Genomic DNA, 17,047 nt, shown 5'->3' with positions numbered 1-17,047 from the left:
TGTTGGATGGAGCACGGCCTAAACGTACAACTTATCCTGCAAAAATGGAAACGTTTTGGCTATATAAATATATTGTGGCTATATAAATATATTGTGACTATATAAAAAAAAAAAGTTTGTTCTCCTCCAGAAAATTGTGTCTTTTCCATGAATCTACTTGTATTTCTCAAATGAGCTGCATAATGAATAGAGGATCTCGTGCAGACAGTGACGAGGGGAGAAATAATGATTGTTACATGTAATAATAATGTTCTCCGCACACTTGGCTTTCGGCACAGATCGCTCCTTTGCACAATTCCAGCTTTGCAGATCTCTGGCATTCTAGCTGGTAATTTGCAGAGGTAATCTGGAGATATTTCCCCCCGTGCTTCCACCCTTGATGGGCACTTTTTGGTACCGTACGGTCAAGCTGCTCCCACAACAGCTCTATAGGGTTGAGGTCTGGTGACTGGGCCCCTCCATTACAGATAGATACCGGCTGCCGGCTTCTTCCCTAAATAGTTCATGCATAATTTGGAGGTGGCTTTGGGTGATTGTCCTGGTGTAGGATGAAATTGGCTCCAATCAAGCGCTGTCCACAGGCTATGGCATGGCGTTATAAAATGGAGTGATAGCTTTCCTTATTCACAATCCCTTTTACCTTGTACAAATCTCCCACTTTACCAGCACCAAAGCAACCCCAGACCATCACATGACCTCCACCATGCTTGACAGATGGCGTCAGGCAGTCTTCCAGCATCTTTTCAGTAGTTCTGCGTCTCACAAATGTTCTTCTGTGTGATCCAAACATCTCACACTTCGATTTGTCTGTACATAACACTTTTTCCAATCTTCGTCTGTCTAATGTCTGTTCTTTTGCCCATATTAACCTTTTCCTTTTATTAGCCAGTCTCAGATATGGCTTTTTCTTTGCCCCTCTGCCCTGAAGGCCGGCATCCCAGAGTCTCCTCTTCACTGTAGATCAGGGGTGGGGAACCTCCGGCCCGCGGGACGATGACTTTTTCTGCGGCCCTCGGGCACATTCCAGGCAACCGCAGTGCTTTAGCGGCACTCGCACTTTTGCTGGCAGACGGCCCTTTAAATCCCTGTGCATCCTGGGTAGATGCTAGAATGTACGGGCTTTTTCCAGATCATGATTGCAGCCCGTACTACATGTATGGGCTCTTTTCGGGACCTGACCGCAGCTTACCTTGTGGGAGGGGTAAGCAGCACGCTGTGCTCCTATCACCGAAGAAGAGGGGCAGCAGATGCTTCCCTGCTGTACATGCCTCCTGTGCTGTGTGACTCCTCCTCCCCCAGTACTGTGAGTACCCAACCCATCGCTGCCCCCCCCGTCCAGTGCTGTGTACCCCATAGTACTGTGTGTGTCCCCAAGTGCTGTGTAACCCCTCAGTGCTGTGTACCCTCTAGTACTGTGTGTAGTCTCAAGTGCTGTGTACACCCTCAATGCTGTGTAACCCCTAGTACTGTGTGTAGCCCCAAGTGCTGTGTACTCCCTAGTACTGTGTGTAGCCCCAAGTGCTGTGTGTACCCCCTAATACTGTGTACCCCCTCAGTGCTGTGTAATCCATGCTGCCTCTTAGTGCTGTCAGTACTGCCACCTAGGGCTCTCGGTGCTGCCACCTAATACTGTCAGTGCTGTTAGTACTGCCGCCTAGTGCTCTCTGTGCTACCACATAGTGCTCTCCCTGCTGCCTCCTAGTGCTGTCACCTAATGCTCTCTGTGTTGCCTCCTAGTGCTGTCAGTACTGCCACCTATTGATGTTTGTGCAGCCACCTAGTGCTGTCTGTGTCCGCTGCCAGTGCTGTCCATGCTCAGAATCTCCTGTGATATATACGGCCCCAGTCCCTCCTGTGATGTATACGCTCCTCCATTCATCTACAGTTAGGTCCAGAAATCTTTGGCCAGTGACACAATTTTCGCGAGTTGGGCTCTGCATGCCACCACATTGGATTTGAAATGAAACCTCTACAACAGAATTCAAGTGCAGATTGTAACGTTTAATTTGAAGGTTTGAACAAAAATATCTGATAGAAATTGTAGGAATTGTCACATTTCTTTACAAACACTCCACATTTTAGGAGGTCAAAAGTAATTGGACAAATAAACCAAACCCAAACAAAATATTTTTATTTTCAATATTTTGTTGCGAATCCTTTGGAGGCAATCACTGCCTTAAGTCTGGAACCCATGGACATCACCAAACGCTGGGTTTCCTCCTTCTTAATGCTTTGCCAGGCCTTTACAGCCGCAGCCTTCAGGTCTTGCTTGTTTGTGGGTCTTTCCGTCTTAAGTCTGGATTTGAGCAAGTGAAATGCATGCTCAATTGGGTTAAGATCTGGTGATTGACTTGGCCATTGCAGAATGTTCCACTTTTTTGCACTCATGAACTCCTGGGTAGCTTTGGCTGTATGCTTGGGGTCATTGTCCATCTGTACTATGAAGCGCCGTCCGATCAACTTTGCGGCATTTGGCTGAATCTGGGCTGAAAGTATATCCCGGTACACTTCAGAATTCATCCGGCTACTCTTGTCTGCTGTTATGTCATCAATAAACACAAGTGACCCAGTGCCATTGAAAGCCATGCATGCCCATGCCATCACGTTGCCTCCACCATGTTTTACAGAGGATGTGGTGTGCCTTGGATCATGTGCCGTTCCCTTTCTTCTCCACACTTTTTTCTTCCCATCATTCTGGTACAGGTTGATCTTGGTCTCATCTGTCCATAGAATACTTTTCCAGAACTGAGCTGGCTTCATGAGGTGTTTTTCAGCAAATGTAACTCTGGCCTGTCTATTTTTGGAATTGATGAATGGTTTGCATCTAGATGTGAACCCTTTGTATTTACTTTCATGGAGTCTTCTCTTTACTGTTGACTTAGAGACAGATACACCTACTTCACTGAGAGTGTTCTGGACTTCAGTTGATGTTGTGAACGGGTTCTTCTTCACCAAAGAAAGTATGCGGCGATCATCCACCACTGTTGTCATCCGTGGACGCCCAGGCCTTTTTGAGTTCCCAAGCTCACCAGTCAATTCCTTTTTTCTCAGAATGTACCCGACTGTTGATTTTGCTACTCCAAGCATGTCTGCTATCTCTCTGATGGATTTTTTCTTTTTTTTCAGCCTCAGGATGTTCTGCTTCACCTCAATTGAGAGTTCCTTAGACCGCATGTTGTCTGGTCACAGCAACAGCTTCCAAATGCAAAACCACACACCTGTAATCAACCCCAGACCTTTTAACTACTTCATTGGTTACAGGTTAACGAGGGAGACGCCTTCAGAGTTAATTGCAGCCCTTAGAGTCCCTTGTCCAATTACTTTTGGTCCCTTGAAAAAGAGGAGGCTATGCATTACAGAGCTATGATTCCTAAACCCTTTCTCCGATTTGGATGTGAAAACTCTCATATTGCAGCTGGGAGTGTGCACTTTCAGCCCATATTATATATATAATTGTATTTCTGAACATGTTTTTGTAAACAGCTAAAATAACAAAACTTGTGTCACTGTCCAAATATTTCTGGACCTAACTGTATACACCCCAGCCCCTCCTGTGATGTGTAGGCCCCAGCCTCTCCTGGCAAGTATATGCCACAGCCTCTCCTGGGCAAGTATACGGCACAGCCTCTCCTGTGATGTATACGCCCCAGCCCCTCCTGTGATGTATATGCCCCAGCCTCTTCTAGGGTGTATATGCCGCAGCCTCTTCTGTGATGTATATACCCCAGTGTCTCCTGTGATGTATATGCCCCAGCCTCTCCTGTGATGTATATGCCCCAGCCTCTTCTGTGATGTATATTCCCCAGAGTCTCCTGTGATGTGTATGCCCCCAGCTTCTCCAGACCAAGACAAACCTGGAAAAGTAGTTGTGAGAAACAACATGATCAATATCACCGAACATCACAGCCGCACCAAAGAGAAGCCGCTCCAGCCACCACAATAGGGGGGAGTTAATTAAATTGTTTGACCAAATCTAGCAGGGTAGTTTTCAAATTGATAATTTGGTGCAGCCCCTGAAGGTTAATAGAGAATTCCACATGGCCCCCGGCAGTAAAAAGGTTCCCCACCCCTGCTGTAGACGGTGACACTGGCGTTTTGCGGGTACTATGTAATGAAGCGGCCAGGTGAGGACCTGTGAGGCGTGGATTTCTCACACTAGAGACTGTAATGTGCTTGTCTTGTTGCTCAGTTGTGCAGCGCGGCCTCCACTTCTCTCTACTCTGGTTACAGCCTGTTTGTGCTCTCCTCTGAAGGGAGTAGTACACACCATTGTAGGAAATCTGCAGTTTCTTGGCAATTTCTCGCATGGAATATCCTTCATTTCTAAGAACAAGAATAGACTGTCGAGTTTCACAGGAAAGTTCTCTTTTTCTGGCCATTTTGAGAGTTTAATGGAGCCAACAAATGTAATGCTCCAGATTCCCAACTAGCTCAAAGGAAGGTCAGTTTTATAGCTTCTCTAATCAGCAAAACTGTTTTCAGCTGTGCTAACATACTTGCACAGGGGTTTTCAAGGAATTTCTAAACATCCATTAGCCTTCTAACACAGTTAGCAAACACCATGTACCATTAGACACTGGAGTGGTGGTTGTTGGAAATGGGCCTCTATACACCTATGTAAATATTGCATGAAAAACCAGACGTTTGCAGCGAGAATAGTCATTTACTACATAATGTATAGAGGGGATTTCTGTGTAATTTAATGTTAGCTTCATTGAAAAAAAATAAGGGAATATTCAAGTGACACTAAACTTTTGAACTGTCGTGTATGTATTGAAATAACAAAAACAGGAATAAATATCCTCCAAAAATTAAGCATTATTTACAGCAAAGATGGGCTGCAGTTGTACATCGCCCAGGCCAAAAACTAATACTCTACCAGGATACAGCTAACCCCCACTGGTGGGGTTGGACATGGTGGCATCCGAGACCTGTATTACTATATGCCTCCATGGTTGTGGAATCCTTGGACTATGTCTACAAACACCAGTTCCCTGCAGCTCCCCCAATTCAGCCGGGCTGCGGTGTGTCCCACTCCTGCCACCAGTTGTGGAAGCACAAGGGTCAGTGGATGGTCTTGTGCGCTGGCCTGGCTCTTTATAAAGACCGCACGGACCAAGGCTCATCCCACTGCACACCCGCACTCCATCGTGGCCAGAACACTCCTCAGACACCACACGGTGTAAGAACCACACATTGGTGAGACTTTATATTAGTTCCTTAACAGGCAAAAACATATCGCACATTCCCAGCAAGGACACAAGATGGGGCAGGGGGCAGAGTCTCACCCGTCCGCTGGTCCGCCAAGGCGTAGAATGTTCATGACTTCTAGGGCCCATGATCCCAGCCGGCAGCACCCCGCTTTTGGTGGGCACTCACTGAGAGGATATAGAAGCAAGCTTAGGAAGCTCCAGAGTTTGTCCCAGTTTTGTCCCAACCGGGGTTCTCCAAGCAAATTTGTGGGCTCAGGGTTGAGCCATGAAGCAGGTCTGTGAACCTTCATCTGAAATCCTGGAGAATGAACCTTGAAGCAGTTCTGTAATTCCTCCACAGCTGAAACAGTAGCTCCTCGGCTGAGGTCATGTACAATATCACTGGTGACAGAAGCAAGGCCCATTTATACCCCTCAATTCTGTTACAGGAATGGTTGGAGATGGCTGCTCTTTCATTGGTTGCAAGTCCAATACAGCCGCATAATTTTCCTCTGTTTTATGTAGTCACACAATAAGGCTCCAATCAGTCTGACATGAGACAAAGGGTAACTTCTCTTGTCTTAAAGAAAGCAACCATATGTCTGGCCTAATTAAGGACAGTTCACCCCCCGATACAGTGGCCAGACGTTGAGGTGTCACACTATTTACTTTTGATACAATTCCTGAGTGTCTGACTTCTGTACGGTCACATAATACCTCCTGCGAGTGCTCAATGCAGTGTGGACACCAGAGACCCATCTATACAAGTGCTGGACACGAATGTGAGGGCCTCATAGGATGAGCGCCCCTTCTGTGACTAAGATCCAACCTGCAGGATCCCACAGAGGAAATGTATAATGAATCTGCCCCACCGAGGTATGAAGAGAAGACAACCTACAAAATAAACCATTTAATAATAGCAAAGAAACACAAACTGCGCGCACGGCGCCATCTACAGGTCAAAGAGCTCATCCAGAAATATCAGAATGTCCAGCATGTCCCACTGTGGCTGCTCCTCCACGTCCTCTAGCAGCTCCCCTGCAAGACAGAAACAAGGCGGTGACTTCAGAGGCAGCACTTACACCACGCCGAGCTGACGAGACATCTCCCCCCCCCCCGACACCGCGTAAGCGGAACCACGCCAACCAAAACCGCGCCAAGAACCAAGGACCTAAGCTCAAATCCGGGACCCCAACCAGGCCGAGCTGAAGGGGACATCCCCCCCCTACCCAACACCGCGCAGGCGGAACCACGACCACCAAAACCGGGCCAAGAAGGCAGAACCTAAGCTCAAAACCGGGACCCCCACCAGGACAAGCTGACGGGCGATCCCCCCCCCCTCCCCAACACCGTGCAGGCGGAACCACGCCCACCAAAACCGTGCCAAGAAGCCAGGACCTAAGCTCAAAACCACGCCGCCAGGGTGTAAGACCCCCACCAGGCCAAGCTGGCGGGCGATCCCCCCCCCCTCCCCAACACCGAGCAGGCGGAACCACGCCCACCAAAACCACGCCAAGAAGGCAGGACCTAAGCTCAAATCCGGGACTCCCAGCAGGCCAAGCTGTTGGGCGATCCCCCCCCCCCCCGTCCCCAACACCGCGCAGGCGGAACCACACCCCCCAAAACCGCGCCAAGAAGGCAGGACCTAAGCTCAAATCCGGGACCCCCACCAGGCCAAGCTGACGGGCAACCCCCCCCCTCCCCAACATCGCGCAGGCGGAACCACGCCCACCAAAACCGCGCCAAGAAGCCAGGACCTAAGCTCAAAACCATGCCGCCAGGGTGTGAGACCCCACCAGGCCGAGCAGGCACAGCCAGGGGAGTCCCAATGGCGCAGGGCAGTGTTGAGCAAATGGTGCAGAGGGATAGCTACCCAGACTGGGCTACACCATGCAGGGGACGGGTGATTTACAAGTCAAAGAGCTGTGAACCTGGGCAGTCGATCTGCAGCTCCATGTCCAGCTCCTCCTCTGCTCGGTCACTTCTCTCTGGAAATGGTGAAAACAAATATTATTGCCCTAGAAAACAACTTGCAGCAATCAGACTCCACCCACTATTTACTGACCCCTCCCAACCCAAACCTTAAACCTCCCACTAGAGAGACTATCAGTGAGTGAAGCCATGTGGTTCCTCCCCATCACCTGTGAGGGCGGGGCTTTCTGTGCAGTGCTCCTGTGCCCTGATACAGGGGTCTTCTCCCCTCTCAAGCCTGGACATGATCTCTGGCTGATCTGACAAACAGAAAACATTACATGAACGGCGAGGGGAAGAGCATGAGGGTGGGCGAGAGGGGGAGGCGGGCGAGGGGACAAGGGAAGAGAGGGAGGGGCGGGCGATGGGACAAGGGAAGAAAGAGGGGGGCGGCGAGGGGACAAGGGAAGAGAGTGAGGGCGGGCGAGGGGACAAGGGAAGAGAGGGAGGGCGGGCGAGGGGACAAGGGAAGGGAGGGAGGGCGGGCGAGGGGACAAGGGAAGGGAGGGAGGGCGGGCGAGGGGACAAGGGAAGGGAGGGAGGGCGGGCGAGGGGACAAGGGAAGGGAGGGAGGGCGGGCGAGGGGACAAGGGAAGGGAGGGCGGGCGAGGGGACAAGGGAAGGGAGGGCGGGCGAGGGGACAAGGGAAGGGAGGGCGGGCGAGAGGGGGGGGCGGGCGAGGGGACAAGGGAAGAAAGGGCGGGGGGCGAGGGGACAAGGGAAGAGAGGGAAGAACAGTGAGGGGGGAGGACAAAAAAACTGATTTGGTGTCAGCCCTCGGTAGCTGGTGGGGAGACCCCGTGTGTTGCACCTACCCACGAACACCAGGGTCTGGTAATTCTCCTTCATTACGTCCTTGTACAGCTCCTTCTGCCATTCCTCCAGACTGCGCCACTCGTCCTCCGTGAAGAACACAGCCACGTCATCAAACCGGACCGAGATCTGCAAAGAGCGGCACAAAACAGTTAGGATACCAGACAATCCGCCAGTTAGATGGAACAGCTCCTCCCCCCTCCCCCCAGGGTAGATTGGAACAGCACCTCCCTCCTCCCCCCAGGGTAGATTGGAACAGCACCTCCCTCCTCCCCCCCAGGGTAGATGGAACAGCACCTCCCTCCTCCCCCCCAGGGTAGATGGAACAGCACCTCCCTCGTCTCCCCAGGGTAGATGGAACAGCACCTCCCCCGTCCCCCCAGGGTAGATGGAACAGCACCTCCCCCGTCCCCCCAGGGTAGATGGAACAGCACCTCCCCCGTCCCCCCAGGGTAGATGGAACAGCACCTCCCCCGTCCCCACAGGGTAGATGGAACAGCACCTCCCCCGTCCCCCCAGGGTAGATGGAACAGCACCTCCCCCGTCCCCCCAGGGTAGATGGAACAGCACCTCCCCCGTCCCCCCAGGGTAGATGGAACAGCACCTCCCCCATCCCCCCAGGGTAGATGGAACAGCACCTCTCCTTGTCAAGGGAGAAATTTGGGTAAGACTGCTAATGGAGTCTTTGTTCAGGGCACATCCAGAGGTACGGGCCCAATTAGAGATCTGCGCAGATATAATGAGACTCAATCAGTGAGCACAGGACTTGTTCTCGGATTGAGCCCCAGCTTGCGTCTGAACTCGTGTACATCTTTACAGCCTTGGAACATATCCATTTGCTCACACATACTGATAAAGAATAATTAGGGGGGGGTGCATATAGGCAGCATTAGGGGAACTCATGAGATCATACATCATATCATATCAGATGGTAAATTCAGCGCACTCTGAAGACGGTGAGCGAGGACGAGATTCTGTAGGAGCGATGCACGGAGCGTGGGATCACCCGCCTCATCCTACAGATGGTACATTCCTCTCACACTCTGAAGACTGTGAGCGAGGAGGAGAGTCTGTAGGAGCGATGCACGGAGCGTGGGATCACCCGCCTCATCCTACAGATGGTACATTCCGCTCACACTCTGAAGACGGTGAGCGAGGACGAGATTCTGTAAGAGCGATGCACGGAGCGTGGGATCACCCGCCTCATCCTACAGATGGTACATTCCGCTCACACTCTGAAGACGGTGAGCGAGGACGAGAGTCTGTAGGAGCGATGCACGGAGCGTGGGATCACCCGCCTCATCCTACAGATGGTACATTCCTCTCACACTCTGAAGACGGTGAGCGAGGACGAGATTCTGTAGGAGCGATGCACGGAGCGTGGGATCACCCGCCTCATCCTACAGATGGTACATTCCTCTCACACTCTGAGGTCGGTGAGCGAGGACGAGAGTCTGTAGGAGCGATGCACGGAGCGTGGGATCACCCGCCTCATCCTACAGATGGTACATTCCGCTCACACTCTGAAGACGGTGAGCGAGGACGAGATTCTGTAAGAGCGATGCACGGAGCGTGGGATCACCCGCCTCATCCTACAGATGGTACATTCCGCTCACACTGAAGACGGTGAGCGAGGACGAGATTCTGTAGGAGCGATGCACGGAGCGTGGGATCACCCGCCTCATCCTACAGATGGTACATTCCTCTCACACTCTGAAGACGGTGAACGAGGATGAGAGTCTGTAGGAGCGATGCACGGAGCGTGGGATCACCCGCCTCATCCTACAGATGGTACATTCCTCTCACACTCTGAGGTCGGTGAGCGAGGATGAGAGTCTGTAGGAGCGATGCACGGAGCGTGGGATCACCCGCCTCATCCTACAGATGGTACATTCCTCTCACACTCTGAAGACTGTGAGCGAGGACGAGAGTCTGTAGGAGCGATGCACGGAGCGTGGGATCACCCGCCTCATCCTACAGATGGTACATTCCGCTCACACTCTGAAGACGGTGAGCGAGGATGAGAGTCTGTAGGAGCGATGCACGGAGCGTGGGATCACCCGCCTCATCCTACAGATGGTACATTCCTCTCACACTCTGAAGACGGTGAGCGAGGACGAGAGTCTGTAGGAGCGATGCACGGAGCGTGGGATCACCCGCCTCATCCTACAGATGGTACATTCCTCTCACACTCTGAAGACGGTGAGCGAGGAGGAGAGTCTGTAGGAGCGATGCACGGAGCGTGGGATCACCCGCCTCATCCTACAGATGGTACATTCCTCTCACACTCTGAAGACGGTGAGCGAGGACGAGAGTCTGTAGGAGCGATGCACGGAGCGTGGGATCACCCGCCTCATCCTACAGATGGTACATTCCTCTCACACTCTGAAGACGGTGAGCGAGGATGAGATTCTGTAGGAGCGATGCACGGAGCGTGGGATCACCCGCCTCATCCTACAGATGGTACATTCCGCTCACACTCTGAAGACGGTGAGCGAGGACGAGATTCTGTAGGAGCGATGCACGGAGCGTGGGATCACCCGCCTCATCCTACAGATGGTACATTCCTCTCACACTCTGAAGACGGTGAGCGAGGATGAGATTCTGTAGGAGCGATGCACGGAGCGTGGGATCACCCGCCTCATCCTACAGATGGTACATTCCTCTCACACTCTGAAGACGGTGAGCGAGGAGGAGAGTCTGTAGGAGCGATGCACGGAGCGTGGGATCACCCGCCTCATCCTACAGATGGTACATTCCTCTCACACTCTGAAGACGGTGAGCGAGGATGAGATTCTGTAGGAGCGATGCACGGAGCGTGGGATCACCCGCCTCATCCTACAGATGGTACATTCCGCTCACACTCTGAAGACTGTGAGCGAGGATGAGTCTGTAGGAGCAATGCACGGAGCGTGGGATCACCCGCCTCATCCTACAGATGGTACATTCCGCTCACACTCTGAAGACTGAGCGAGGAGGAGAGTCTGTAGGAGCGATGCACGGAGCGTGGGATCACCCGCCTATCCTACACATGGTACATTCCTCTCACACTCTGAAGACGGTGAGCGAGGACGAGAGTCTGTAGGAGCGATGGACGGAGCGTGGGATCACCCGCCTCATCCTACAGATGGTACATTCCTCTCACACTCTGAAGACGGTGAGCGAGGAGGAGAGTCTGTAGGAGCGATGCACGGAGCGTGGGATCACCCGCCTCATCCTACAGATGGTACATTCCTCTCACACTCTGAAGACGGTGAGCGAGGATGAGTCTGTAGGAGCGATGCACGGAGCGTGGGATCACCCGCCTCATCCTACAGATGGTACATTCCTCTCACACTCTGAAGACGGTGAGTGAGGAGGAGAGTCTGTAGGAGCGATGAACGGAGTGTGGGATCACCCGCCTCATCCTACAGATGGTACATTCCTCTCACACTCTGAGGTCGGTGAGCGAGGACGAGATTCTGTAGGAGCGATGCACGGAGCGTGGGATCACCCGCCTCATCCTACAGATGGTACATTCCGCTCACACTCTGAAGACGGTGAGCGAGGACGAGAGTCTGTAGGAGCGATGCACGGAGTGTGGGATCACCCGCCTCATCCTACAGATGGTACATTCCTCTCACACTCTGAAGACTGTGAGCGAGGAGGAGAGTCTGTAGGAGCGATGCACGGAGCGTGGGATCACCCGCCTCATCCTACAGATGGTACATTCCTCTCACACTCTGAAGACGGTGAGCGAGGATGAGATTCTGTAGGAGCGATGCACGGAGCGTGGGATCACCCGCCTCATCCTACAGATGGTACATTCCTCTCACACTCTGAAGACGGTGAGCGAGGACGAGAGTCTGTAGGAGCGATGCACGGAGCGTGGGATCACCCGCCTCATCCTACAGATGGTACATTCCTCTCACACTCTGAAGACGGTGAGCGAGGACGAGAGTCTGTAGGAGCGATGCACGGAGCGTGGGATCACCCGCCTCATCCTACAGATGGTACATTCCTCTCACACTGAAGACGGTGAGCGAGGACGAGAGTCTGTAGGAGCGATGCACGGAGCGTGGGATCACCCGCCTCATCCTACAGATGGTACATTCCTCTCACACTCTGAAGACGGGTGAGCGAGGACGAGAGTCTGTAGGAGCGATGCACGGAGCGTGGGATCACCCGCCTCATCCTACAGATGGTACATTCCTCTCACACTCTGAAGACTGTGAGCGAGGAGGAGAGTCTGTAGGAGCGATGCACGGAGCGTGGATCACCCGCCTCATCCTACAGATGGTACATGCCTTCTCCTGTGAATGTCACTTCATATCGCCCCGGTCGTGGCTCCTTCATTTGTACCTCGGCTTCTTCATCTCGTCAGTTAACCCTTTCTTGTACATGAAGCTTAGAATCACATTCTGGGTCTGTGCGATTGTCATAGACAGATAATTATACAACCACATCTACATCTGATTATTTACACACAGATCATCTTATTACATGGACAATCTATAGCCCAGGCTACCTTCACACACCCCCCCCCAAGGCTAGGTGGAACAGCCCCTCCCCCCCAAGGCTAGGTGGAACAGCCCCTCCCCCCCAAGGCTAGGTGGAACAGCCCCTCCCCCCCCAAGGCTAGGTGGAACAGGCCCCTCCCCCCCAAGGCTAGGTGGAACAGCCCCTCCCCCCCAAGGCTAGGTGGAACAGCCCCTCCCCCCCAAGGCTAGGTGGAACAGCCCCTCCCCCCAAGGCTAGGTGGAACAGCCCCTCCCCCCCAAGGCTAGGTGGAACAGCCCCTGCCCCCCCCCCCCCCCCCCAAGGCTAGATGGAACACCCCTCCCCCCAGGGTAGATGGCACAGCACCCCTCCCTCCCCCCTCTCACTGTAGCTGGCACAGCACCCCTCCCTCCGCCACCTGTGTAGATGGCACAGCACCCCTCCCTCCCCCCTCACTGTAGCTGGCACAGCACCCCTCCCTCCCCCCTCACTGTAGCTGGCACAGCACCCCTCCCCCCCCAGGGTAGATGGCACAGCACCCCTCCCTCCCCCCTCACTGTAGCTGGCACAGCACCCCTCCCCCCCAGGGTAGATGGCACAGCACCCCTCCCTCCTCGTAGATGGCACAGCACCCTCCCCCCCCAGGGTAGATGGCACAGCACCCCTCCCTCCTCCCTCCTCGTAGATAGCACAGCACCCCTCACCCCAGGATAGATGACACAGCACCCTCCCTCCTTCCTCACTGTAGCTGGCACAGCACCCCTCCCTCCCCCCTCTCACTGTAGCTGGCACAGCACCCCTCCCTCCCCCCTCTCACTGTAGCTGGCACAAACACCCCTCCCTCCGCCACCTGTGTAGATGGCACAGCACCCCTCCCTCCCCCTCACTGTAGCTGGCACAGCACCCCTCCCCCCCAGGGTAGATGGCACAGCACCCCTCCCTCCTCCCTGATAGCACAGCACCCCTCCCCCCAGGATAGATGACACAGCACCCCTCCCTCCTTCCTCACTGTAGCTGGCACAGCACCCCTCCTCCAGGGTAGATGGCACAGCACCCCTCCTCCCCCCTCTCACTGTAGCTGGCACAGCACCCCTCCCTCCGCCACCTGTGTAGATGGCACAGCACCCCTCCCTCCTCCCTCACTGTAGATAGCACTGCACCCCTCCCCCCAGGATAGATAGCACTGCACCCCTCCCTCCCCCCTCACTGTAGCTGGCACAGCACCCCTCCCTCCGCCACCTGTGTAGATGGCACAGCACCCCTCCCCCAGGGGAGGTGGGTCAGCGTCGTGTCGCACAGCGCTTTGGGTAGCTCGTCCAGTACACGGTCCCGCCCGCAGTCCCCGGACTCCGCCGCTCACCATCGCTGTCTCTCCGGGCTCCGGGAACGTCTCCCATAATAACCTCGCCTGATGCTGCACTGAAGCGGTCCAGCCGCGGCGTGACGTCACCGCCATGTGACCGGAGGAGGCGGGGCCTAATCAGGAAGTCAGCGGGCGCCATGCTGCATGTGGGCAGAGTGCGGGCAGTGACGTCAGGAGCTCAAAGCCTGACCGGCTGTCACCAGAGGCATGACGGGAGTTGTAGTACAATAGTCTGTAAAACCATCAGCATTATCAAGCCACAGGGACAACGAGGGGAAAAGAGGGAGGACGGCGAGGGGAAAAGAGGGAGGACGGCGAGGGGAAAAGAGGGAGGACGGCGAGGGGAAAAGAGGGAGGACGGCGAGGGGAAAAGAGGGAGGGCGGCGAGGGGAAAAGAGGGAGGACGGCGAGGGGAAAAGAGGGAGGGCGGCGAGGGAAAAGAGGGAGGACGGCGAGGGGAAAAAAGGGAGGTCGGCGAGGGGAAAAGAGGGAAGACGGCGAGGGGAAAAGAGGGAGGACGGCGAGGGGAAAAGAGGGGAAAAGAGGGAGGACGGCGAGGGGAAAAAAAAAGGGAGGACGGCGAGGGGAAAAGAGGGAGGACGGCGAGGGGAAAAGAGGGAGGACGGCGAGGGGAAAAGAGGGAGGACGGCGAGGGGAAAAGAGGGAGGACGGCGAGGGGAAAAGAGGGAGGACGGCGAGGGGAAAAGAGGGAGGACGGCGAGGGGAAAAGAGGGGGAGGACGGCCAGGGGAAAAGAGGGAGGACGGCCAGGGGAAAAGAGGGGGAGGGCGGCGAGGGGAAAAGGGGGAGGACGGCCAGGGGAAAAGAGGGGGAGGGCGGCGAGGGGAAAAGAGGGAGGACGGCGAGGGGAAAAGAGGGAGGTCGGCGAGGGGAGAAGAGGGAGGACGGCGAGGGGAAAAGAGGGAGGACGGCGAGGGGAAAAGAGGGAGGACGGCGAGGGGAAAAGAGGGAGGAGGGCGAGGGGAAAAGAGGGAGGACGGCGAGGGGAAAAGAGGGAGGAGGGCGAGGGGAAAAGAGGGAAAAGAGGAGGACGGCGAGGGGAAAAGAGGGAGGACGGCGAGGGGAAAAGAGGGAGGAGGGCGAGGGGAAAAGAGGGAGGAGGGCGAGGGGAAAAGAGGGAGGAGGGCGAGGGGAAAAGAGGGAGGACGGCGAGGGGAAAAGAGGGAGGAGGGCGAGGGGAAAAGAGGGGGAAAAGAGGGAGGAGGGCGAGGGAAAAGAGGGGAAAAGAGGGGAAAAGAGGGAGGACGGCGAGGGGAAAAGAGGGAGGAGGGCGAGGGGAAAAGAGGGAGGAGGGCGAGGGGAAAAGAGGAGGACGGCGAGGGGAAAAGAGGGAGAGGGCGAGGGGAAAAGAGGGGAAAAGAGGGAGGAGGGCGAGGGGAAAAGAGGGAGGAGGGCGAGGGGAAAAGAGGGAGGACGGCGAGGGGAAAAGAGGGAGGAGGGCGAGGGGAAAAGAGGGGAAAAGAGGGAGGAGGGCGAGGGGAAAAGAGGGAGGACGGCGAGGGGAAAGAGGGAGGAGGGCGAGGGGAAAAGAGGGAGGAGGGCGAGGGGAAAAGAGGGGAAAAGAGGGAGGACGGCGAGGGGAAAAGAGGGAGGAGGGCGAGGGGAAAAGAGGGAGGAGGGCGAGGGGAAAAGAGGGAGGAGGGCGAGGGGAAAAGAGGGAGGAGGGCGAGGGGAAAAGAGGGAGGAGGGCGAGGGGAAAAGAGGGAGGCCGGCGAGGGGAGAAGAGGGGAAAAGAGGGAGGAGGGCGAGGGGAAAAGAGGGAGGACGGCGAGGGGAAAAGAGGGAGGAGGGCGAGGGGAAAAGAGGGAGGAGGGCGAGGGGAAAAGAGGGAGGAGGGCGAGGGAAAAGAGGGAGGACGGCGAGGGGAAAAGAGGGAGGGCGGCGAGGGGAAAAGAGGGAGGAGGGCGAGGGGAAAAGAGGGAGGACGGCGAGGGGAAAAGAGGGAGGACGGCGAGGGGAGAAGAGGGGAAAAGAGGGAGGACGGCGAGGGAAAAGAGGGAAAAGAGGGAGGACGGCGAGGGGAAAAGAGGGAGGACGGCGAGGGGAAAAGAGGGGAAAAGAGGGAGGAGGGCGAGGGGAAAAGAGGGAGGACGGCGAGGGGAAAAGAGGGAGGACGGCGAGGGGAGAAGAGGGGAAATGAGGGAGGACGGCGAGGGGAAAAGAGGGGAAAAGAGGGAGGACGGCGAGGGGAAAAGAGGGAGGCCGGCGAGGGAAAAGAGGGGAAAAGAGGGAGGACGGCGAGGGGAAAAGAGGGGAAAGAGGAGGAGGACGGCGAGGGGAAAGAGGGAGGACGGCGAGGGGAAAAGAGGAGGACGGCGAGGGGAAAGAGGGAGGACGGCGAGGGGAAAAGAGGGAGGACGGCGAGGGAAAGGGGGGAGGGGAAAAGAGGGAGGACGGCGAGGGGAAAAGAGGGAGGACGGCGAGGGGAAAAGAGGGGACGGCGAGGGAAAAGAGGAGGACGGCGAGGGGAAAAGAAGGAGGACGGCGAGGTAAAAGAGGGAGGACGGCGAGGGGAAAAGAGCGGAAAGAGGGAGGACGGCGAGGGGAAAAGAGGGAAAAGAGGAGGCCGGCGAGGGAAAAGGAGGGGGAAAAGAGGGAGGACGGCGAGGGGAAAAGAGGGAGGACGGCGAGGGGAAAAGAGGGAGGACGGCGAGGGAAAAGAGGGAGGACGGCGAGGGGAAAGGGGGGAGGGGAAAAGAGGGAGGACGGCGAGGGGAAAAGAGGGAGGACGGCGAGGTAAAAAGAGGGAGGACGGCGAGGGAAAAGAAGGAGGACGGCGAGGGAAAAGAGGGAGGACGGCGAGGGAAAAGAGGGGAAAAGAGGAAGGACGGCGAGGGGAAAAGAGGGAGGACGGCGAGGGGAAAAGGGGGAGGACGGCGAGGGGAAAAGGGGGAGGACGGCGAGGGGAAAAGAGGGGAAAAGAGGAAGGACGGCGAGGGGAAAAGAGGGAGGACGGCGAGGGGAAAAAGGGGGAGGACGGCGAGGGGAAAAGGGGGAGGGCGGGAGAGGGGAAAAGGGGCGAGGGCGGCGAGGGGAAAAGGGGGAGGCGGCGAGGGGAAAAGGGGGAGGGCGGCGAGGGGAAAAGGGGGAGGGCGGCGAGGGGAAAAGGAGCGAGAGAGACGGCGAGGGGAAAAGAGGGAGGACGGCGAGGGAAAAGAGGGAGACGGCGAGGGGAAAAGGGGGAGGGCGGCGAGGGGAAAAGAGGGAGG

General features: G+C 55.7%; 1 protein-coding gene across 1 annotated transcript; it reads right to left on the bottom strand.

Annotated features, from left to right (window-relative positions):
• Positions 1 to 6,087: 6,087 nt before the first annotated feature.
• On the bottom strand, positions 6,088 to 13,917 carry LOC142244657 (zinc finger protein 777-like). Its single transcript, XM_075316930.1, has 5 exons — positions 13,816 to 13,917; positions 7,979 to 8,105; positions 7,334 to 7,423; positions 7,124 to 7,180; positions 6,088 to 6,230 (listed from the first exon to the last, which is right to left on the bottom strand). The coding sequence occupies exons 1-5, from the start codon at positions 13,909 to 13,911 to the stop codon at positions 6,145 to 6,147; spliced, it is 456 nt and encodes a 151-aa protein (XP_075173045.1). The 5' UTR covers positions 13,912 to 13,917; the 3' UTR covers positions 6,088 to 6,144.
• Positions 13,918 to 17,047: the final 3,130 nt, after the last annotated feature.

Source organism: Anomaloglossus baeobatrachus, chromosome 6, assembly GCF_048569485.1.
Source record: "Anomaloglossus baeobatrachus isolate aAnoBae1 chromosome 6, aAnoBae1.hap1, whole genome shotgun sequence".
Taxonomy (NCBI): domain Eukaryota; kingdom Metazoa; phylum Chordata; class Amphibia; order Anura; family Aromobatidae; genus Anomaloglossus; species Anomaloglossus baeobatrachus.
This window is presented reverse-complemented; position numbering and strand designations above follow the sequence as displayed.

Bases quoted from the DNA above. Each gene is read 5' to 3' on its own strand.
- LOC142244657 (XM_075316930.1), bottom strand. From the start codon at position 13,911: ATGGCGGTGACGTCACGCCGCGGCTGGACCGCTTCAGTGCAGCATCAG. The intron at 8,106-13,815 runs GTGAGCGGCGGA...CGCTCTTTGCAG, and splicing joins AGCCCGGAGAGACAGCGATG to ATCTCGGTCCGGTTTGATGA. The intron at 6,231-7,123 runs GTTCACAGCTCT...TCTGTCTTGCAG, and splicing joins GCTGCAGATCGACTGCCCAG to GGGAGCTGCTAGAGGACGTG.